This window comes from Lepidothrix coronata, unplaced genomic scaffold (assembly GCF_001604755.1).
Source record: "Lepidothrix coronata isolate B3197 unplaced genomic scaffold, Lepidothrix_coronata-1.0 Scaffold78, whole genome shotgun sequence".
NCBI lineage: Eukaryota > Metazoa > Chordata > Aves > Passeriformes > Pipridae > Lepidothrix > Lepidothrix coronata.
Genome location: NW_016690258.1, coordinates 4,054,499 through 4,072,593, shown reverse-complemented (window position 1 = coordinate 4,072,593; position 18,095 = coordinate 4,054,499). Strand labels below are relative to the sequence as shown.

Genomic DNA, 18,095 nt, shown 5'->3' with positions numbered 1-18,095 from the left:
CCCCAGCAGCTGAATGAGGCAGTGCCTTTTATACACCTGCTCTCACACCTGGATTTTTGCCTTGGTACTGCATTGTCCAAGCTGGGTTCACACTGATTCTGTACTTTTAAAAATTGGACTTTCCTTCTAATGAAAAAGTGCCTTATTCCTTTCCCTCCTCTTTCATCTGTGAATATATGAATATGATTAATTCACTAAGAACCTTTTCCCTATTTTCTGTCAGAAATCTGTACACAGTTGGTAATTGCCGTGGATGGAAGAGCTACTGCTTGCTAAGACAGCTGTCACAGAACTTCTTTCTTAATCTTAATTATTTATTCATTGTTTAAAAACATAATGCCTTGCAAATCCTTTGGCTACAGGCAGTGAGGCTGTAGGTAACAAACACACTTTTGTGTTTAAAGAGAAGAAACAAAATGCAGTGACAGATTTAGACTCCCCATGCATGCTTAAACATTTCAAAAGCAAAACTTTATAATAAGCAGTCACTTTCAGGAAAAATGAAGGAGGCTAATTCCATGAGAATGTTGTGCAGTTTAAATGGACCAACAGCTTTGCTGCTAAGTGGCCTAAAGCGAGGTGTGTCTGTACAGACAGGGAAATACACTCCAGTGTAGAGCACCATCATCCCACTTTTCTTTGCTCTGAATTCCTCCAGTATATGAACATCACAGGAATGTCAAAAGACAGTTTTCTGGGCTGCATAGGGTTTATATTTCAAAGATCAGTAACGTTTCTATTTTTGACATTATTGATGTGATCTGTAAGATATGCAGAAAGCAAGGAACGAGGGTGAGCAGAAGTGGGGAAGGAAAAGTATAAAAGCACTTCAATAACCAGACAAGACCTTTCTATTTTACAATGATGATCAAGAGTACTGTAAATGCAAATCTCTGATTCTTTATTAAATTCACTAGCTTACCTTCCCATATACATTTACAGTAGGTGCATACAGTCTGTAATCAAAGATGGCACTAGAGTTACTTTTAGGTTGGCAGACATTTTTAGTGGCTTTTATTTTATTTTTCAAAATGTTCCATGTTAAATTTCAGTATCATAGGTTTTATATTTGTGGTACTTAAGTTTTCTTGATTTCATCATAAATGTAATGAAATCTGCTTTTGCTTTTTATTTTCAGATTCTAAACTTGATTTCCTTAGAATGGGAATTAGGTAGTCCTGTTGTTACCATCAATGTTTTTAAGCTTTTTTATGAAGAGGCTGAAAGAGCCAGAAGATATATAAGAATAGAAATGTATTGATGTTCCATGATTGCTAAGCCTATCTCGTTGAGAGCCTAGTTAGGGACTGTGACCCTCCACTTTAGGGATTCTACAGCTGGGAGGGATCACTGTGATCATGCAGCTGACCAGGCCAAAGTTTTTCCCAAAACTTAACTGAGTTGCGCAATTTGCAAAATAATGGAACCCCATTTCAGCCTCTGGATCTTCTAAAATCTTTGTCAACCAGATTATAGAGTCTGGTATTAGTAATTAACTCCAGATCAACTAATTAAACCTTTAGTCATTTCTTGAATAAGCCAAATGAACTGAGCTCCTGAAGCCTTTCAGTCTAAGGCACATTTTCATGTCTTCGATGTGTCCTGTCACTGTCTGTACAACTAAGTGAACAAAAATTAAAGAAAAAGGTGAGAATTAACTTATGAACAGAGAGCTGATTTTTTTTTTTCTATGCTGATTCTAGAGTCCTGTGTTTAACTATTCAATGATCACACTTATCTGTTTTCAACTGTTTGAGCTGTGGTTCTGCCTAGTAATTCAATAAACCAAAACATAACCTGGAAATGAACAACAGGCCTTTTCTAGAAAAATGGTGTTGTGCAGACACTCAGTTGTAAACCTATCAATATCTACTGCCTGTACCCTCAGGCTAGGATTTGATTAACTTGTTATCACCCCTCTGCATTACAGAACTTAGAAAAAAAAAATTAAGTATACAGTCCTCTTCTTGGCAAGAGTAGCATTTCCACACATTGACAGACTCCAAACCGAGACTATCATGTCCATGTGCAAGGAAAATGTCAGCAACAAACTAGATTTCTGCAGTTGGAATACATTTAAGTAATAAAAAAATGCTTTCCTTCTGCAGCTGCATAAAGCAATGGTTTTGGATGGTTTGAATTAGATGGTGTGGAAACAGGAATCATCACAGAGCTCCCTCTTCCCCATTCCTACAGGCAATCCCTGTATTAGAGGCCAAAACAAGATTCAACAAGCCCTTTGACTTTGGCCTTTAACTATAAATAGTCAGCATATAAAACATACTCTATACAAAGCAGTATGACATGTCATGTAACTGAACATCCTTTAGTTCTACTGCTCTCACTGCTCAGGTTAGTGTGCTTCTCCAGAAACACGTGGTTGCCTGACCTCTGTATCCCTTTTCAACCATTTTTTTCCTCCTTAGCAGTTCTAGAATGAATTATTTATAGACAACCTTGATTAAATAAACATTAGCACCTGCACAAAGAAGTGGTTTGGTATCTTCAGAAGCTTTAAGCACTTTCCAAATCTTTTGAAAATATCCCACATTGATCATTTCACAACCTTTCAAATAACCTCTAGGAAGCTCTGTTATCTTTTAGTCCCTAGTTTAAAACATCACTGTATGATTTTTGGCTTCTCAAGATTCTCAAGTCAGAATCCTAACTTTGAAGAGAAGCTGTCACGTCAACAGCTTCTCTTACCAGCCCAACCTATCTGAACTAATTCTCCTTCCATTTGTGATTACCCAATATTCTTGCATGAATTACCACAATTGCTAGCCTGGAATGTATTATGAGGAAAGCATTTAACTAAAGTCTTTTTAGCTGTCTTTTAGTATAGTTAAAAAGGGAAGAGGAACCACATAATGAGATTAGGCAGCCTTCTACAGACCAATGACACACATACTGCAGACATCGTTGGGAAACTTTGGTGCTTTCCTTCTTAATTTTTCTTTTATTACTGGCTTGAGAAAAATAAATAGATAGGCGCTGCACAAGCACTGTAAAAATACAATTTTGTGCTGTCTGATCAAAGGAGAGTGGCAAATGGAAAATGAGTTAAGTGTGTCTGAGTTCAGTTTGCATTGCCAATTTTTAGACCTAAGTCCATCACTTCTACTATCTAATGTAGCTGTTGGTTAGTGCTATGTGCTATCCAGCACCTATGGCAAAGAGGCAAGGGAGTAGAAATTTTAATGCAGTTTATTCCTTCTAAATATTATCTGAAAACTCACAGCAGCTGTGTATAGAGCCATAATAGAATACACACAGCTACAAATATTCCCAGAAGCTTGAAAGCAGAAATCTAATAAAATATTCCCCTCCCATCTACCCTATGTCTTTCACAGACACATCTAGATCTCAGCGCAGGTAGAATCTAACTGGTAAGAGGCAATGTAAGCTCTGATCAAATTATTTGAAGATTCTGGAAAATAATTCATAAGAATAAACATATTCTGTCATACTCCATGGCAGAATTCATGACAGTCTAATATGCAAATCATTGACCGTAATAAATTGCTAAATTGCCACAGGACAAAATATATTACAGAACTGTCACACTTTAAACATTCTTCCACTGAAATTTCACTTTTATTGCCAACTGGAAAACACAGATAATACACAGCTAATCAACAGCTTCATTTTTAAAGCAAGGATGTTCCTAAGTTCAGCCAGTGGAATGATTAAATAAAACAGCTTTTTTCTTACCCTTATTGTACATGTTGGTTGGTACTTGGACATCACTCAGACTGATGTTCACAGGCAAGTTATTGAAGTGGTCATTTGGCACCAGAATGAACTCCTTCCCCAGCTCCAGGTAGTTTCCTTCTTCATCTCGTTCATTTATGAGCACAGCATTGAAGTATTCGTACTACAACAGAAACCCACAGTCTGTATTCAGAACACACATTCAGCTTAAAAATCTGAATAGTTTAACATATCTATCAATCCATTGATTAAACCCTGACATATATCTCCACCTAGAATAGCAGAAAAAGAAACTTTTACCATCCCTCAGATTCCTTCTATAGTCCTAGTACAGGTACCTTTCTGAAAACAGATTTGTCAATACATTTCAAGAAAACCCCATATTACCTCAGTTCTGGCTGCCCTGAAAATATTAAGAGCAGTCCAACAAAACCTCTGATCATAAATAATAATATACACTATTTTTAATACAAAGCTTTCTAGATTTAAATATTTTCCTGGATGATTAGTTAATGATGATCTCTCTGTTGAGCTTATTTCCACCAGTTCAAGAACTATCATTGCTGAACTTAGGACTTCATGAACTAAAAGTGTTTTTACTTCACAGGAATATTAACTACAGCTGTAGTTGCTTACCCAGTGTATACTGACTGACACTTCCTGAAATTATTTTCTTCATGCTGAATTTTATGAATGCTTATCATAGCTGGTTTTGTAAAATTATGCATACTTTAATATGGACATATCTTCATAGTGACTTATTTTGAACAAGAAATTATTGTCTCTCTGTTAAAGATTCCTGAAGAGTATTTCGCCTATTTTGTACAGAATTATAACCAGATAAGCAAAAGTAATTTAGATAAAATTATGGATTTCTTTATGACCTAGTTTAACCAGAAATTCTATCAAGCTTTGAAGGCAACAAACAGTGCAGACTACTTTTTAACCTCCTAAATAACCTTAACCCTTGGCAAGAGTTTGTGATGTGTTTCTTAACATGAAGAGACTAAAGTTTAGCATATTTGAAGAATCACATTAATTTAAATATGAATTTCTGCCCTGACTATCCATTTGAGAGTAAATCCATATGATATTTAAAAATAAATCTATGCATTCATAGATGATACTTATTGATACGATCTGTACAAGGATAAATACACTCTTTGCAAAGCTAAAACAGACCAGTAAGTACAAAATCTTGCAAGGTTTTTCACAGCATTCTTTCTTAGTGTGATACACAATTCATTCTACTAAACAAGAACCAGTTAAAATCTTACAATCTATACACTTCCATTAAAAGGTTTAATTATTTAAACAGTATCTTAAACGGAAGATTACTTGGAGAGTAGCTTTCCTTACCCCTCTCTTTTAGCTTTTGGTTTTTCAAAATGTCCAACCCATCACTTGAATTTTAAATGAAAGCAGAGTACAAAGGAGCTCACTGCATGTCAGGTTTGGAGGACCTTGTGTGTATGACAGACATATTCAGACAAACTCAGCGTTCCCCATACCATTAATCACATATAACAAAGGCTGGGACACATCAGTATTTGAAAGTCAATTTAACGGAAATTAATCTGACATGATTAAACATCTGACTTTAAAGTTATTCCACTGGTTTATACTGAGATGAGCCAAATAGTCTGCTGCATACATCTCAGGAATACATACAGCTTATGAATCCTAAGCTCACAGTTGTACTGCCATTAACTAATTAATTCCTAAAGTTATTAGAATTATCCAACACCCTTCTCTCTCCCATTTGATGGATTGCCATTGTTATAGATTTGATTCCTGTCATACCAGAACCAAAAGGATGGAGATACATGATCATTCCCAAGAAACACCAGTTCTCATCCTATCTGGGAGAAACTTTCTCTATCTCTGCATATTATCCAGTTTCATGGATCATGAACTACACTGCATCCCTGCCACCCACATGGGACAACAGCTTTTTACTTATCTTTTCTGCAAAGCCAGAGAGACATGGCAGAAGACTGGAAATTCCACTTCTTTCCCATCCTAGTAAGTAATAAAATATTCCTTCCAACATTAAGCAATGCACCAATGACTGTTGTAAAATGCAGTTCTACTCCAATTCCAAGCAGGGAAGAAGTAGCTTTCCATGATATATCAGATACTATCTAAGTCTGGAAGAAAGGCTCATATTCCATGTCCAGTGATAAATAAAATTATATCTTTAACACTTCTTTCTTGCCATCCACCTCTCTCTTCACAGTCCCTGGACAGCTGAGTTCCCTCAGGGTGAGGATGATTGTTTCATCTTCCTTCCATCTTCTTTTCTTGTCCTTGAGGTCATGGGTTTGTTTCCCCTTTTCTCTGTTGAACATGGACATTCCACCTCCACAACTGCTGAAACCACAGATAAGCCACTGTGCTGTTTTCATGATGCTTCTTGGCTTCATAAATGTTATCAAGATTGTTACAGAGAAATGAAAGGAGGGTTGTCTTCTTTTTTTCTTATTTAAAACAGCCATTGAAAGCATTCACAACACCTACCAAATTCTAAGACAAAAGTTCAATTCAAATATTATGCTTTAGGAGAAAGATGATTAAGCTTGATAAGATTCTGTACTGAAATGTGTAGCAATATACTGCTGTTCTTTAACTGAACTTAAGTTACATATCATGAAATAATTTTTACAGTAATTCACATGCAGAATTAGTGATTTTAAGGATGTAAACTTTACTTGCACATGGTTTTTATAATAACTTGCAAATTGAAGGGAAAATGAACAAATTTCAAGTAAGGATGTCAGAATATACATGAAATCACCTCTAAAAGAGCATTATTTTTCCTTTCATTCAGTGGGCTATTTCCTTTTCCAAAGAAGTTACTTAGTAGACTTCCTCCTCCATCACATTTTGTAAGTAGCAAGGTTAACCAAGTATTCAAATCTGCTTTATATTCAAAAAAAAAAAGAAAAAAAACCCCACCTATTTTACAATTAAGAGTAATTAGGACTGATTGTTTCTTCAGTTTATTTAGTATTCATTGATTTACTGGTCTGAGTCTATATTTTCTCTTTTCAATTCTACAAGCGTATACAAAATAAAATGATTTATGGGGAGGGGCTTAAAGCAAATTGTAACATAAAAATAGTCCTTATGGTACTGTGGATAATTACTATTTTCCTGAGGGAAAGGGGGTCTGTTTCATCTGTGGGGGTTGGCTTTGGTTCGTTGAGGGTTTTTTTGCGAGTGAGAAGCCTACAAAAAGAACCATATTTAATGCAGTCCTGCAAGTTCTAAGGGTTAAACATCAGGTAATACATACAGCTCGAAAAAAATACTGAAAAAGATCAGCATTTAAAGCAGAGCTGTTATACAGTGGCTTCTTTTGGGCACTTCTTTTCCAAAGAAATTATTGAGTGTGACAGCTGAAAGATGATAGAAGAATATTAAAAACTGGAGAAAAAATATTAAAGCAAATCCATCTGGCATTCTGACACTGCACCCGAGATAATGCCCAGGAGAAAGAGGATAAACTCCTGTTTGCTGACAACACAAATACTCCACCTAAGCTCTTAGAGAAAATGACTTCAATTTAATCTTGTCAATGGAGGTCAGTCTTTGATGTAACCTTAACTAGGTGAGTTCTGAGTGCACAGAATATAACATGCCAAGAAGTTATTAGTCTAATAAATAACAAGGTAATTATCCAGGGTGGGAGCACAGACAGGCTCTACTGTGACTTGTCCAACAGGTGAGTTTGCATTAACCTTACATGTAGACCTGCAGGTGAGCAAGGAAATGTCATTCATGTTATCTGAATCTTTAGATCTAAATATCAACATTTATACTTCATATATACTTTTTTTTTTACTTTTGTGCATTTAAATTTGCTCAAGTAAACCCACTGGGGGTTTTTGCTTGTACATTCCTTAGCAGCATCTGCATCATTCTGCGGGTTTGTTCTACCATTTTGAAATCCCACATTGTATCAAAACGAAGACAGAGTAGGGCCATAAAAAATGAGAACAAATAACAATCTCAGCTTTCTTTTTCACCCTTGCCAAGAAAGCCTTCCCAATGCAAGGCAGTATAAACAGACCACTGTCCAACAGAACAAGCACTGGACCATTCAGCAAGGAGTTGACCATATCTGAGACATCCCAAGGAATCACAGATTCTAATACTCTGTAGAATCCTGGACTGCTCTGGCATAGTGCTGTAATCAGAGTAGGCAGAGACTTGGGGGGCTGTCAGGAAATCAATCACAAAATTGTTTTACAGGATCATTCACACTGACAGCCAAAAGCAAGTTTGTTTTAAAACAAAAGATAGCTTCAGCCACAGTAAAAAACTGGGTGCTGTATGATCTCTTAGGATGGCTGCCATGGACATATGTTAATTATAATAAAAATTAATCCATTAAAAATATATCAAAGAAAAACTGGGGAAGAGTAAAGTTTGTGGCCTGCAATGAGAACCATGGGGTTACATGGGAGAAATGATGTGCAAGGTAAGAAAGAAACTTTGAAGTTTTCTATTCCAGCTTAGCCAATTATTTTGGCATAATGTCTCAACTAAATGAGAACCTTGATTACAGTGGATACTTGGCTGAAACAAGACTTCAGTAATTTAGATATAATATTGGAAGTTATTGTATAAACTGTGGTAGATGAGTGACATTCTATACTGCCATTTACATTTATCTTTTTGTAAACAAATATCTCATGATGCTTAAATTATTTATCAAATATTTGTTAACACTGTAAACAGCATATTTATTTAAATATAAATATTTACTGTTTAATTTAAAAATACATTCTAATGCAAAATTGCCTTTGTAACTTAGAGAGCACTTGGCACACAAGAGTAAACATGTATCAGTCCAGCTCATTGCATTTTAAAATTAAGTATAGTGGTTTTTAACACCATGAAATAATACAAGCCACGATTTTAGTTTGATATATTTTTTCTATAGTATAGAAATGATTTTTATCAAGACAGCATTAAAAAAGTCTCATTCACAGAGGACTAGAAAGGTGTAAGAATGCAACTAGGAACGATTTGCACGAAAGGGTCAGCACTGGAGCAGTGTTGGGGTTACATTGATCATTCTTAACTATTCAATAACCCTTTTCACAGAGTTTCTGCAGCCTTACAACTCATCTAAAGAGAAAGTTGAATGTATCTGAAAGATACTAAATTAAGGAAAATTTATGGCATTTGCGTTGAACCTCAAAATGCTGCAGCATCAGAGAGAAATGAAGTAGCAGCAAATAACATGGAAAACAAAGGAGAAAGCAAAACTTAGCATTTAATAGCACAGACAGATAGAAATGAACAATAATTGAAATATCTATGACAGTTTCAACAAAGTAGCTCTTATCATCAGTAGCTCTTATCATCTATGACAGTTTCAACAAAGTAGCTCTTATCATCAGTGAGTTTAAAAGAAAAAAAAAAAGGAAAAATTTATTTTCTCAAGACTTTGAGGACATACCTCTAAAAACAGGAATACATCTCTAAAGAGGATAGAAATGTTCATGATAGGTAAAAACCAAAATGAGAAATGCTATCCATTCTGAGGGAAGCTTTCCTACTACATAACACATTGACAACAGTCTCCACTCTAGTACTCATGTTAAAGAAGAGGTAGATGTCTGAATACACATCAGTTTTTAAGGCTCAAAGAAGTCTCTTCAGACAGTTGTGCAGTAAGGAGAATTTATGTTTTGAAGCATATGATTAAAGATTCTGTATTTAATAACTTAGTCTGTTTAGTGAGCAAGTATAAAAGGTCATAAAAGCAAACTGCCTCATTCAACAGAAACTTCTGAATTTTAAAAAGCTTTTAAATTTCAGAAAACAGCATCACTTGTTGTAAGATACAATCGTTATCATGTCCAATTATTCTCTGAAGGTTCCTCCTTGCTCCTCTGCAGAAACATGCAACACTTTTTTTCCTCCCCTTTTTTCATGTCTTTATTCAACAGCAAGGCTCAAAAAACACCTGGGATTTGAAATATTGTCATTAGTCCCTCTTTAATTATGGAAGTTGTACAGAAACATTACTTGCATCCTTGAAAAAAAACTAATCTGTTTCATACACAATCAAATTGAGATGACCTTTCCCCAGGCTATATATTCCTTCCCAATATGATTACCCTATTAAAATTGCCTTAAAAGAGGATAAATAAGTAATAGGTTATTACAGTATAAAATCTATTATAGCAGCATGTAAATTGATAACACATCAAGGTCTCAGAAGTCTTGTAAGGATTAACTGATTCATTGAACATGGCAAGTAATAGGTAATTATAATGGCTATTTTAGATCACCCACTAAAGTTAAAAAACATTACTTTAAGTTACTGGTTTCAGATGGAGCCTCCTTTTCCTTTACAGATAAATAGCTTCAAAAATATTTATTTTTATATACAGAAGTTCTCAAGAGTCTCTTCTTTGTCACAAGACTGAATAAAAACTTTTTGGTCACTCTAAAATTTAGTAAACAGAACAAGGAAGGAGGAAAGGTTTCCATAATGACCTTTTAATTTGACATTTTGGACACCTTGATGAGCTTTACTGGACATCTAAAGTTTTTGCTCTGTCTAGAAATGAGAGTGTTCAGTGTGTTCATTTTCATACACATAAAAACCTCCAAGGAATACTTTCTGCTAAAGAACAAAACAAATCCCTACTCCAGTGACACCATAATTTTTCCCTTCTCCCAGTGGGTGTATGTCAAAAAGATGCCACTGGCATGGAGGAACGAGTTCAGAGCCAGGGATCATGGTCCTACAGAGCTGGAGTAAACCATGGAAGCAATTTACTGAAAATTTCAAGAGCAACTTTAATCAAGAATTTCCTGACTTAAAAGAATCATCTTGTAACCAGAACACAGCAATGGCAGAGTGAATTTGTGAAGGTTGAGCCTTTCAAACCCACATAAGCACCAGCAATACCGGAAGGCCTGTGGCGCAGTCACTGAGCTTGCACTCAAACACTGGGAGACAACAAAAAGACAAAAATCCCCAACCTGGAAAATCTGCCAGTATAGTAGTGTTGTCTTTTGATAATGCTTATCATCTCTTGCACATATTGCTGAGTGAGCATGGCAGGAACATTCCTGGGGCTGGGGCAGCCCCTTCTCAGCTCCATCCAAAATGCTCCCTCCTGCCCTCCCACTCTGGCCTTGGTGCAGTCAGAGCCCCCTTGGCTCTGCACTTCTGCTGAGGATCCTTCTTCCCAACTCACTCCTGATGGACATGGCAGAGAACTCTACACTTAATGCTTCCAATTCAGAAACACACTAATAGAAAAGGCTCATTTTTCTTGCTAATAAACATGAGAGGTTCTTTAGGCTTTATTTAAACAACACTTTGGAAGTAGCAGCAATTAACCTAAAACTTTTCACTCCAAAAGGACAAGCTCTGTGCCAGATCAAAGAAAACAAGGGAAGACTAATAAGTACTTCTAAACACTTCAGGATGTTAAAACACTTTTGAACACACTTGTATCAAGCTTGCCATTACGAGCGTGATCCTCCCTTTTCAGACTAGGAAAACTGAGATACATTACATGGTAAGCCATGACTAGATTAATAATATTTTCAGAGCATTAAAAATCTTCACCATGTCTCATTTTATTTTTAGATAAGAAGTAGTATCCCAATGTAGGATACTAATCACAGATGCAGAATACTTAGAGCAAAACACATGCCAGCAGGTTGTCAGGGTGTCTTTCTTCTAACTAACTCAAATATTTCCCAAACCAGTTTTATGGGGCTGACCTTTTTAAACAAATTATAACATTTGTGTATCATTAGAGATGCAAAAAATCTGCAAGATTTTAATTCATTTTAATACCATTTTTATTGCTGCCTAGAACCACAGGATTCCTTCATTTCTCTTTAAAGCCCTACAGCAAGTTAGTGAACAAGCAGGATCAACAACTTCTATGAAGTAATTCTGTAAAAGAATATTCTGTCAAAGAAGATAGCAAAATGATAGACTTGCTTCAAAATCAATACACTAATATTTTCTGAAGTTTTTTCATCTTACCACCACAAAGTAACCAGTGAATGGTGCTCAATATAGAACATTAAAAAAAACCCAAAACCATCCATACAGTTTAAAATGCGCTATAGAAAGAGAAAAGCAAACTATTTCACAAACAGATAAGACGAAAACTTTTCAAGTGAAATTAGTGCTGTTCGTGCATGTTCAGCTCATCTGACACATTCAGGTTGATGACAACCTCAAGGCTGCTTCTAATTATCAGTGGAGAAGTATCTGACTTCCCTGTGCCTTTTTACAGTCGTATGCCCTAAGTTCCTCATTCCTACTTCCAAGCAGGAGGAAAAAATATTTCTCAAGCTCTGCATCTCCTCTGTCTCCCATGAGAAGCAACTTTAACCCAGACTCTTCAGTCTAAAGCATGCATATAATGCTGCTCTGGACTCAGCAAGAGCTGTGCTGCCTCCTACAAGACGTTCCCAGGGTCAGGACACAGCCTATATATAGCATTGTGTTGGGCTGGGGGTTAATAACTATTCCCAAAAATACAGACAGGAACAAGCAGTTCAGATCCAGCAGTCAACATCAGAACACTAACCGTGGCTCTGAATGATGAATTAAACATGCACTTTACCAGATTTATTTTTTTCAAACCAACAGGGGATAATCAAAATAATTAAATAGTGAAGAACAGAACAAAATTTCATGGTGCTCACTGCAGTCCCATGTTTGTTTTGTTACTCCCAACCACCCACCAACACACAGGAGGTTAAATTAATATTATTGACTACACAAAGGAAAGCAAAAGAACACGTGCAACATTATTGAATTTATTTGGGAGTAAAGTGAGAGATGAGATGTTGAGCAACTGAACATATACAAATCCTCTTCAAATGATTAATGACTCTCTCAAGCAATATAGAAATTTGGTCATCTAAGCCCACAGTTGAAATAACAAAACCATGATGATGAGTTAATTTAATAAAAGAAACACATGTCTCTGGAGTGAGGGGGAAGGGAGGCAGGAGGAAGGACAATGGCATCTATTTTATTCATAAAATGAATTTGAAGTGTTTAAAAACATCTTGCAAAGAGACTATGCAAGTATCACTTCTCTGATTCCTTAAAATTTTGTTCTGCACTGATTGTATGAATAAAGTTTTAGAAAGACACAAAGAAAATACTTTTTCATGTCACACACTAAGTCTTTTCTTGACTTCATTCAGCATAGATATAGATATAGAAACTCAGAATCCACATAAACCAGCTGAGGTAGATTTGCATCAAATACTGGTTTATATTTGCCCTGGGAGCGAGCTGAGGGGGTGCAGGAGGGTGGAAAGAGGGGCAGGTTAAGAACTTGGATACTGCAAAATGTCTGCATGGGTAAAATGAACACCTGCACACTATTCCAATTCTGAATTTGTGTAAATAAGAGAATGGTAGAGCCCAAGAGTTAAGTTTATGAAATATGAAAATGGTTTCTTTATGTTTTCAACTACTAACCATTTTTCACATCAGGCAAGGACAGGCTAACAATGATAAATGTAACAGCATCAACAGAAGAACACATATGAACTGAACCTGTCAGAGCAACATCATGAAACTATCTGGAACCTGGACAATTATTTCTTCACTATATTAAAGTCTCATAACCACAGAACAATTTCCTAGTGCACTCACTGTGCTGTAAACTGTGTTGCTATTGTACTCCTGCACATAACTTCAGAGTTTTGGCCAAACCAGAGGAGAGTGTGAGACTCTCTGAATGTAACTGAAAAAACCATTTAGATTTTCAGAAATACCACTACCATTTCCATGTTCCAGGTCTAGTTTGCGTGGCAGATTTATCTATTCTAAATTAAAACAGATAAACAGTTTTTAAAAAGCTGATGGGTAGAGCAAGGCAACCAAAGACATAACATTCTTCTTTGAAACCCATCTAGGGGATGGGATAACTGGTAGTTTTGTGAACCATCTATCCCACAATCCAGCTTCTTCTCTGTCTTGTTTACAAGCACTAGAAGTTTAGGTTAAAGAAGTGGGAGAGATAATATCTCCAAAAGACTCTGAGGAGTCCAAGAAACATTCCTAGGATGGGCCTTGCTGAAGCATCTGCTGAGATGTGAGGAAGTCCCCAGCAGACAGCGGCAGCCCAGACTGAGTACACGGAGTCTTTGTGCACTTCCCTCAGCTCAGCAGGAAAGATCCCTCACGAGGGGGCCTCTCAGCCATCTAAACAAATTAAAAACCCTTTTGCAGCTCTCTTTAGTTATTCTCTCTAAACATCCTAATTTTCTATTTCAGTGTTCCCTTCCTGTCTCTGCTAAAGAATAAATTGAAAATAACAAGAGAGAATACAGTATCATCCAGTCAAACGAGTCTGAAATGCTCATCTAGTAAAAAATATGAAGAACCCTTCATTCCCAACAGATGTTTATCTAAGCCCCTGTATCTTTTGTTTCCAGAACATCATCTGAAGAACGGCATTTTTAAGGACACAAACATAGCATTTTTTCTTAATTGCTACTGTCTTCTTAATTGAAAACATGATATGCAGGTATATAAATTCCCTTGCATGTGCCTACATTAAAGGGAAAAGCTGAATGTAAAAAGATTATATAAATTAGTTAACTTTAATTAGCAAGAAAATCCTAAATTGCCTTTAAACGTTTATTGTAGAAATAAAGATTAGTGCAAATATAATATACTGTCTTATAGAAAAGATTTATCAGTTTTGAATATGTTGACTCTGAGCTTATTGCCACAGCCAAAACAATATTCATAAAAACGTAATCATATTTACTGTTTTAATGGTTATTTTCATGGATAATTACTATATTTAATGTCTCTTACTTCCATGTTTCCTTCGAGTCTGCAAGAAAAATTACCTGTAGTGTCAACAGTCCTTCCTGAAAACACAGTTCATAAGCCATCTAACCACTGCAATTCAGTGTCTTCCTGAACAAAAGGCTTAACCAACAGGAAAAGGTATTTGAAATAATGAAAAATTTGTGGGGCTGACCCAGAGGTTATTAATTCAGGTTTCCTGGACATAAGTTTACTACACAGATGACTTATTGAATGTAGATTCCAAGGGAGAAATTACACTAGATATTGTTACATTAGCCTTCAACTGCCAGAAAAAGATCCTTCCTCCCTAAATAAGGTGCCACCAAAGCACTTCATTACGCAACCAGCTTGTCATTAGCTACTTTGTTGAAGTAACAGATAGCGTGACTAGACCACACAGAGATCTGAACAACAATAAATACAATATATCATGAAGAAACCCTGAAATGTAATACACATCTCAGCCATTTACTGATCTGTAGTTTAAACAAACACAGAGACCTAAACCAGACTTACAAACTTTAGTGACAAAAATATTTTCAAAGACAGAAGGGCTTATGCTAATGGATACCATTCAAACTGCCTAATGTAACACACATCATCTGAAAACAGAAATATGCCATGGATAACTCCTCAGGAAACATTCAGGGACTCAGAGTACAAATATGAGCTTAGTTTTACCTGAGCTATATGCTGACACTGAAAATTTGCAGTTTGTTTATAGAAAAGCTGATTGGGAATAATGAAATGTCATCCCTGAAATATCTCTAATTTCCATTTGGAATATTACTGTATTTAGAAAGAATTTTACAACAGGAAGACTTATTATTAATACAAGATTATTTTCTAATCAGAAGAATGTCTCTACTTATATATATCCTGTACTTTAACTGCTTTACAAATGACTTGCATATTTGTCAGCATCTTGGGTTCAGTTAGGCAGTGACAAGCCCTAAATACTTCAAGGAAATGAGACACATTCAATTAAAAAAAGCTTCTCATCTCTGTTACAGCTATGCAGAGACTTTGATGTGAATGGTGGGTGCTGCAGCTGAAAACAATAGCTGTCCCTTTATCTTGGAACATATACATGACTAAGAAGTTAATCTGATACAATACCACTTTTATGTACAGAAGAATAAAGAGGGTTTGCAACCACACATTTTAATACCCACTCCCCAAATCCTGTGGATGACTGTGCCTGAGAAGGTGAAATAATTATGACTTCTAGTGCTTCTCTGCAGCAGCAGTTCTGGCAGAGTTCAGCTCCCAGGGATTCATGTCAGCAGTGGCCAAAGGGAAATCACCTGCCTGGTCTGCACTAAGGACACTTAGAAAGAGATCAGAGTGCAGACAGTTCAAGACCCACACGTTCAATCCACCTCCTTTTGCTCCCAGCTCAAAGTATTAATGCACAACACCGGCGTCTTCCAGGCAAAGTTCAAGTGTTAATTTGGAGCTTCTCCTACCTGAGCCTCACAGTAGTTACTGAAGGGTAGGACTCTGTCAAGCAAATATTAAACGAGAAGAAAACAGAAGACAGCCTTCAAAATACAGCCATCCCTCTACAGTTGCCCATGAAAAGAAGCAAGACTAGCTCACCAATGTTCTCCTCCTGTCTAGCTCCGATATTCCTGTATTTCCTGTACAGCCTGTGTACATCCCAACGAAGGGCTGCCCAGCTTTTCACAGACCTGCTGAAGTGCTGTAAGATGACAGGTGAAAAGCTTCACCCTCTTTTTCTTTCCTATTCTATTCATTCTCTTTTTCTTTCTCCTGTTCCTAAATCTAGTTAATAAGAAACGGAGATGAAACTGAAGTAGCAAATATATCTCTCACTAGACTGCTCGAAATAAAAAATCTAGCAAGTAAGACAAAATGAGAAACTTCTTACTTTACACCAGCCTCACTGGAGTCTTACTAACTGAAGCTCTGCTATTAACTGAAAATTTGTAAGTTAATGAAGTTAGGAAATTTTAATGTTGTTTCTGAAACTCAAAATTTTTCATCCCACTTGAAGACAGCAATTTCTTTTACTTCAAATCAGAAAATTCAAGCATATCTACATATTTCCACAACAAAATCTTGCTGAAATGTATTTGATTTTTCGGCAGATACTGTTCTTTAACCACTTTGCCAAAAATGCAGGAAAAAAAATCAAAATCAACATTTTGTATATCTCAGGGGAGAGATCAGTCTTGACTCACAGGCTCCAGATGGGAATTATCAAATTTGTCATATTTGCAGGACTGAAACTGCCTGATGAACAATCCCCCACAGCATGACCAGCCCCTCAAAGCATCACTGGTACTCTAACATATACCCTTAGAACAATACAAAGCAATCAGAGTCCCTGTCTGAGCTCCTAACAGGCCATACTGAAACAGTTCTGCTCAAACTTGCCATTTCTGAATGCAGCACCTGCACCTCATGATCACACCAATTCAGCTCCCTAACAGGTTCCCTTGGGATGGAATCTTCACACAGTAGCTTGCATAACACTGTCTAATTCCAGGCAAGACCAATGTTAACAACACAAAGAATTTAACTCCTTCTCAGATTTACCTCCTGAAATAATTTCACCACTGTAGTCAGGCCATGCTTCTATTTTTAGCAGCAACAAAATAACTCCCTGCTTGTATCTCAAAGCCTGGAGGTAACCCTTCATTTGACCTAGTGATTACAGTCAAGATAATCAGGGCATCATTAATCCAGAATGATAAGTAATAAGCAGTTTCTTAATATGTCGTTAGTATGTATGAATCTGCCCTATTTGTATGGATGGAGACCAGACAGCATCTTAGAATAGATAAAAAAACCCCACTTTGCGTTTTACATTTTCGATCAGGCTGAAGCATCCCCATGAGTCACAGAGGTTGACTAGCTGGTGACAATCATGTGTTGAAATTACACACGTCAAAAGGCTGTGATTCACTGAAATCAAGCGCCTGTTTTTAATTTATTTATATGAGGCTTCCACATTTCTGAGACATGGTTTCACCCAACTGCTTCCCTAGCAGTGTAAATCACCATCAAAGTCCAGAAGGGTAAATGTGCAGAACATAACTGGGTTTGAATATGACGCACGGCAAACAATTGCAAAAGCACATCCATGGATTCATTGTTAGAGCTGCCCCAGTCTTGGAAACATCTTCACATTTTTCCACAGCTGATGCAGGAATTCAGAATGTTGCAAGTATATAATTAGTATTAGATGTGATTAATTCATACTGTGGGAAAACACAGAAAGAACTGAAATAGGGTTCTGTGAATCTCTTTTCTCTCCACCCAAACTGCAATCAAGCATATGCCTATTCCACTCTCAGAACATACTGCCAGAACTCAATTTTGGGAGCTGGCTTTTTTCTCCTTTGGCTGTAATATTGAATGTTTCATTTTTCAATGTCACACTATTTACCATGCACATATTTTAGTCATATCATTTCACAGTATGGTTCTGGGGGTGGTTGGCTTATGGCTTCTTTGTACCTATATTCCTTCATTCTCTTTCTCATTTCTTTCTCACCAGGCTGTTTGC

The 18,095-nt window shown here is 36.5% G+C and overlaps 1 protein-coding gene across 1 annotated transcript in view; it reads right to left on the bottom strand.

Annotated features, from left to right (window-relative positions):
- LOC108499708 (voltage-dependent calcium channel subunit alpha-2/delta-3-like) overlaps positions 1–18,095 on the bottom strand; it is a gene marked incomplete at its 3' end in the record, with an annotated part of 209,852 nt that overhangs the window by 39,592 nt on the left and 152,165 nt on the right. Inside the window, exon 5 of the mRNA XM_017819853.1 lies at positions 3,715–3,877. Within this exon, the coding sequence (XP_017675342.1) occupies positions 3,715–3,877 (163 nt within the window). The remainder of the gene's footprint in view (positions 1–3,714; positions 3,878–18,095) is intronic.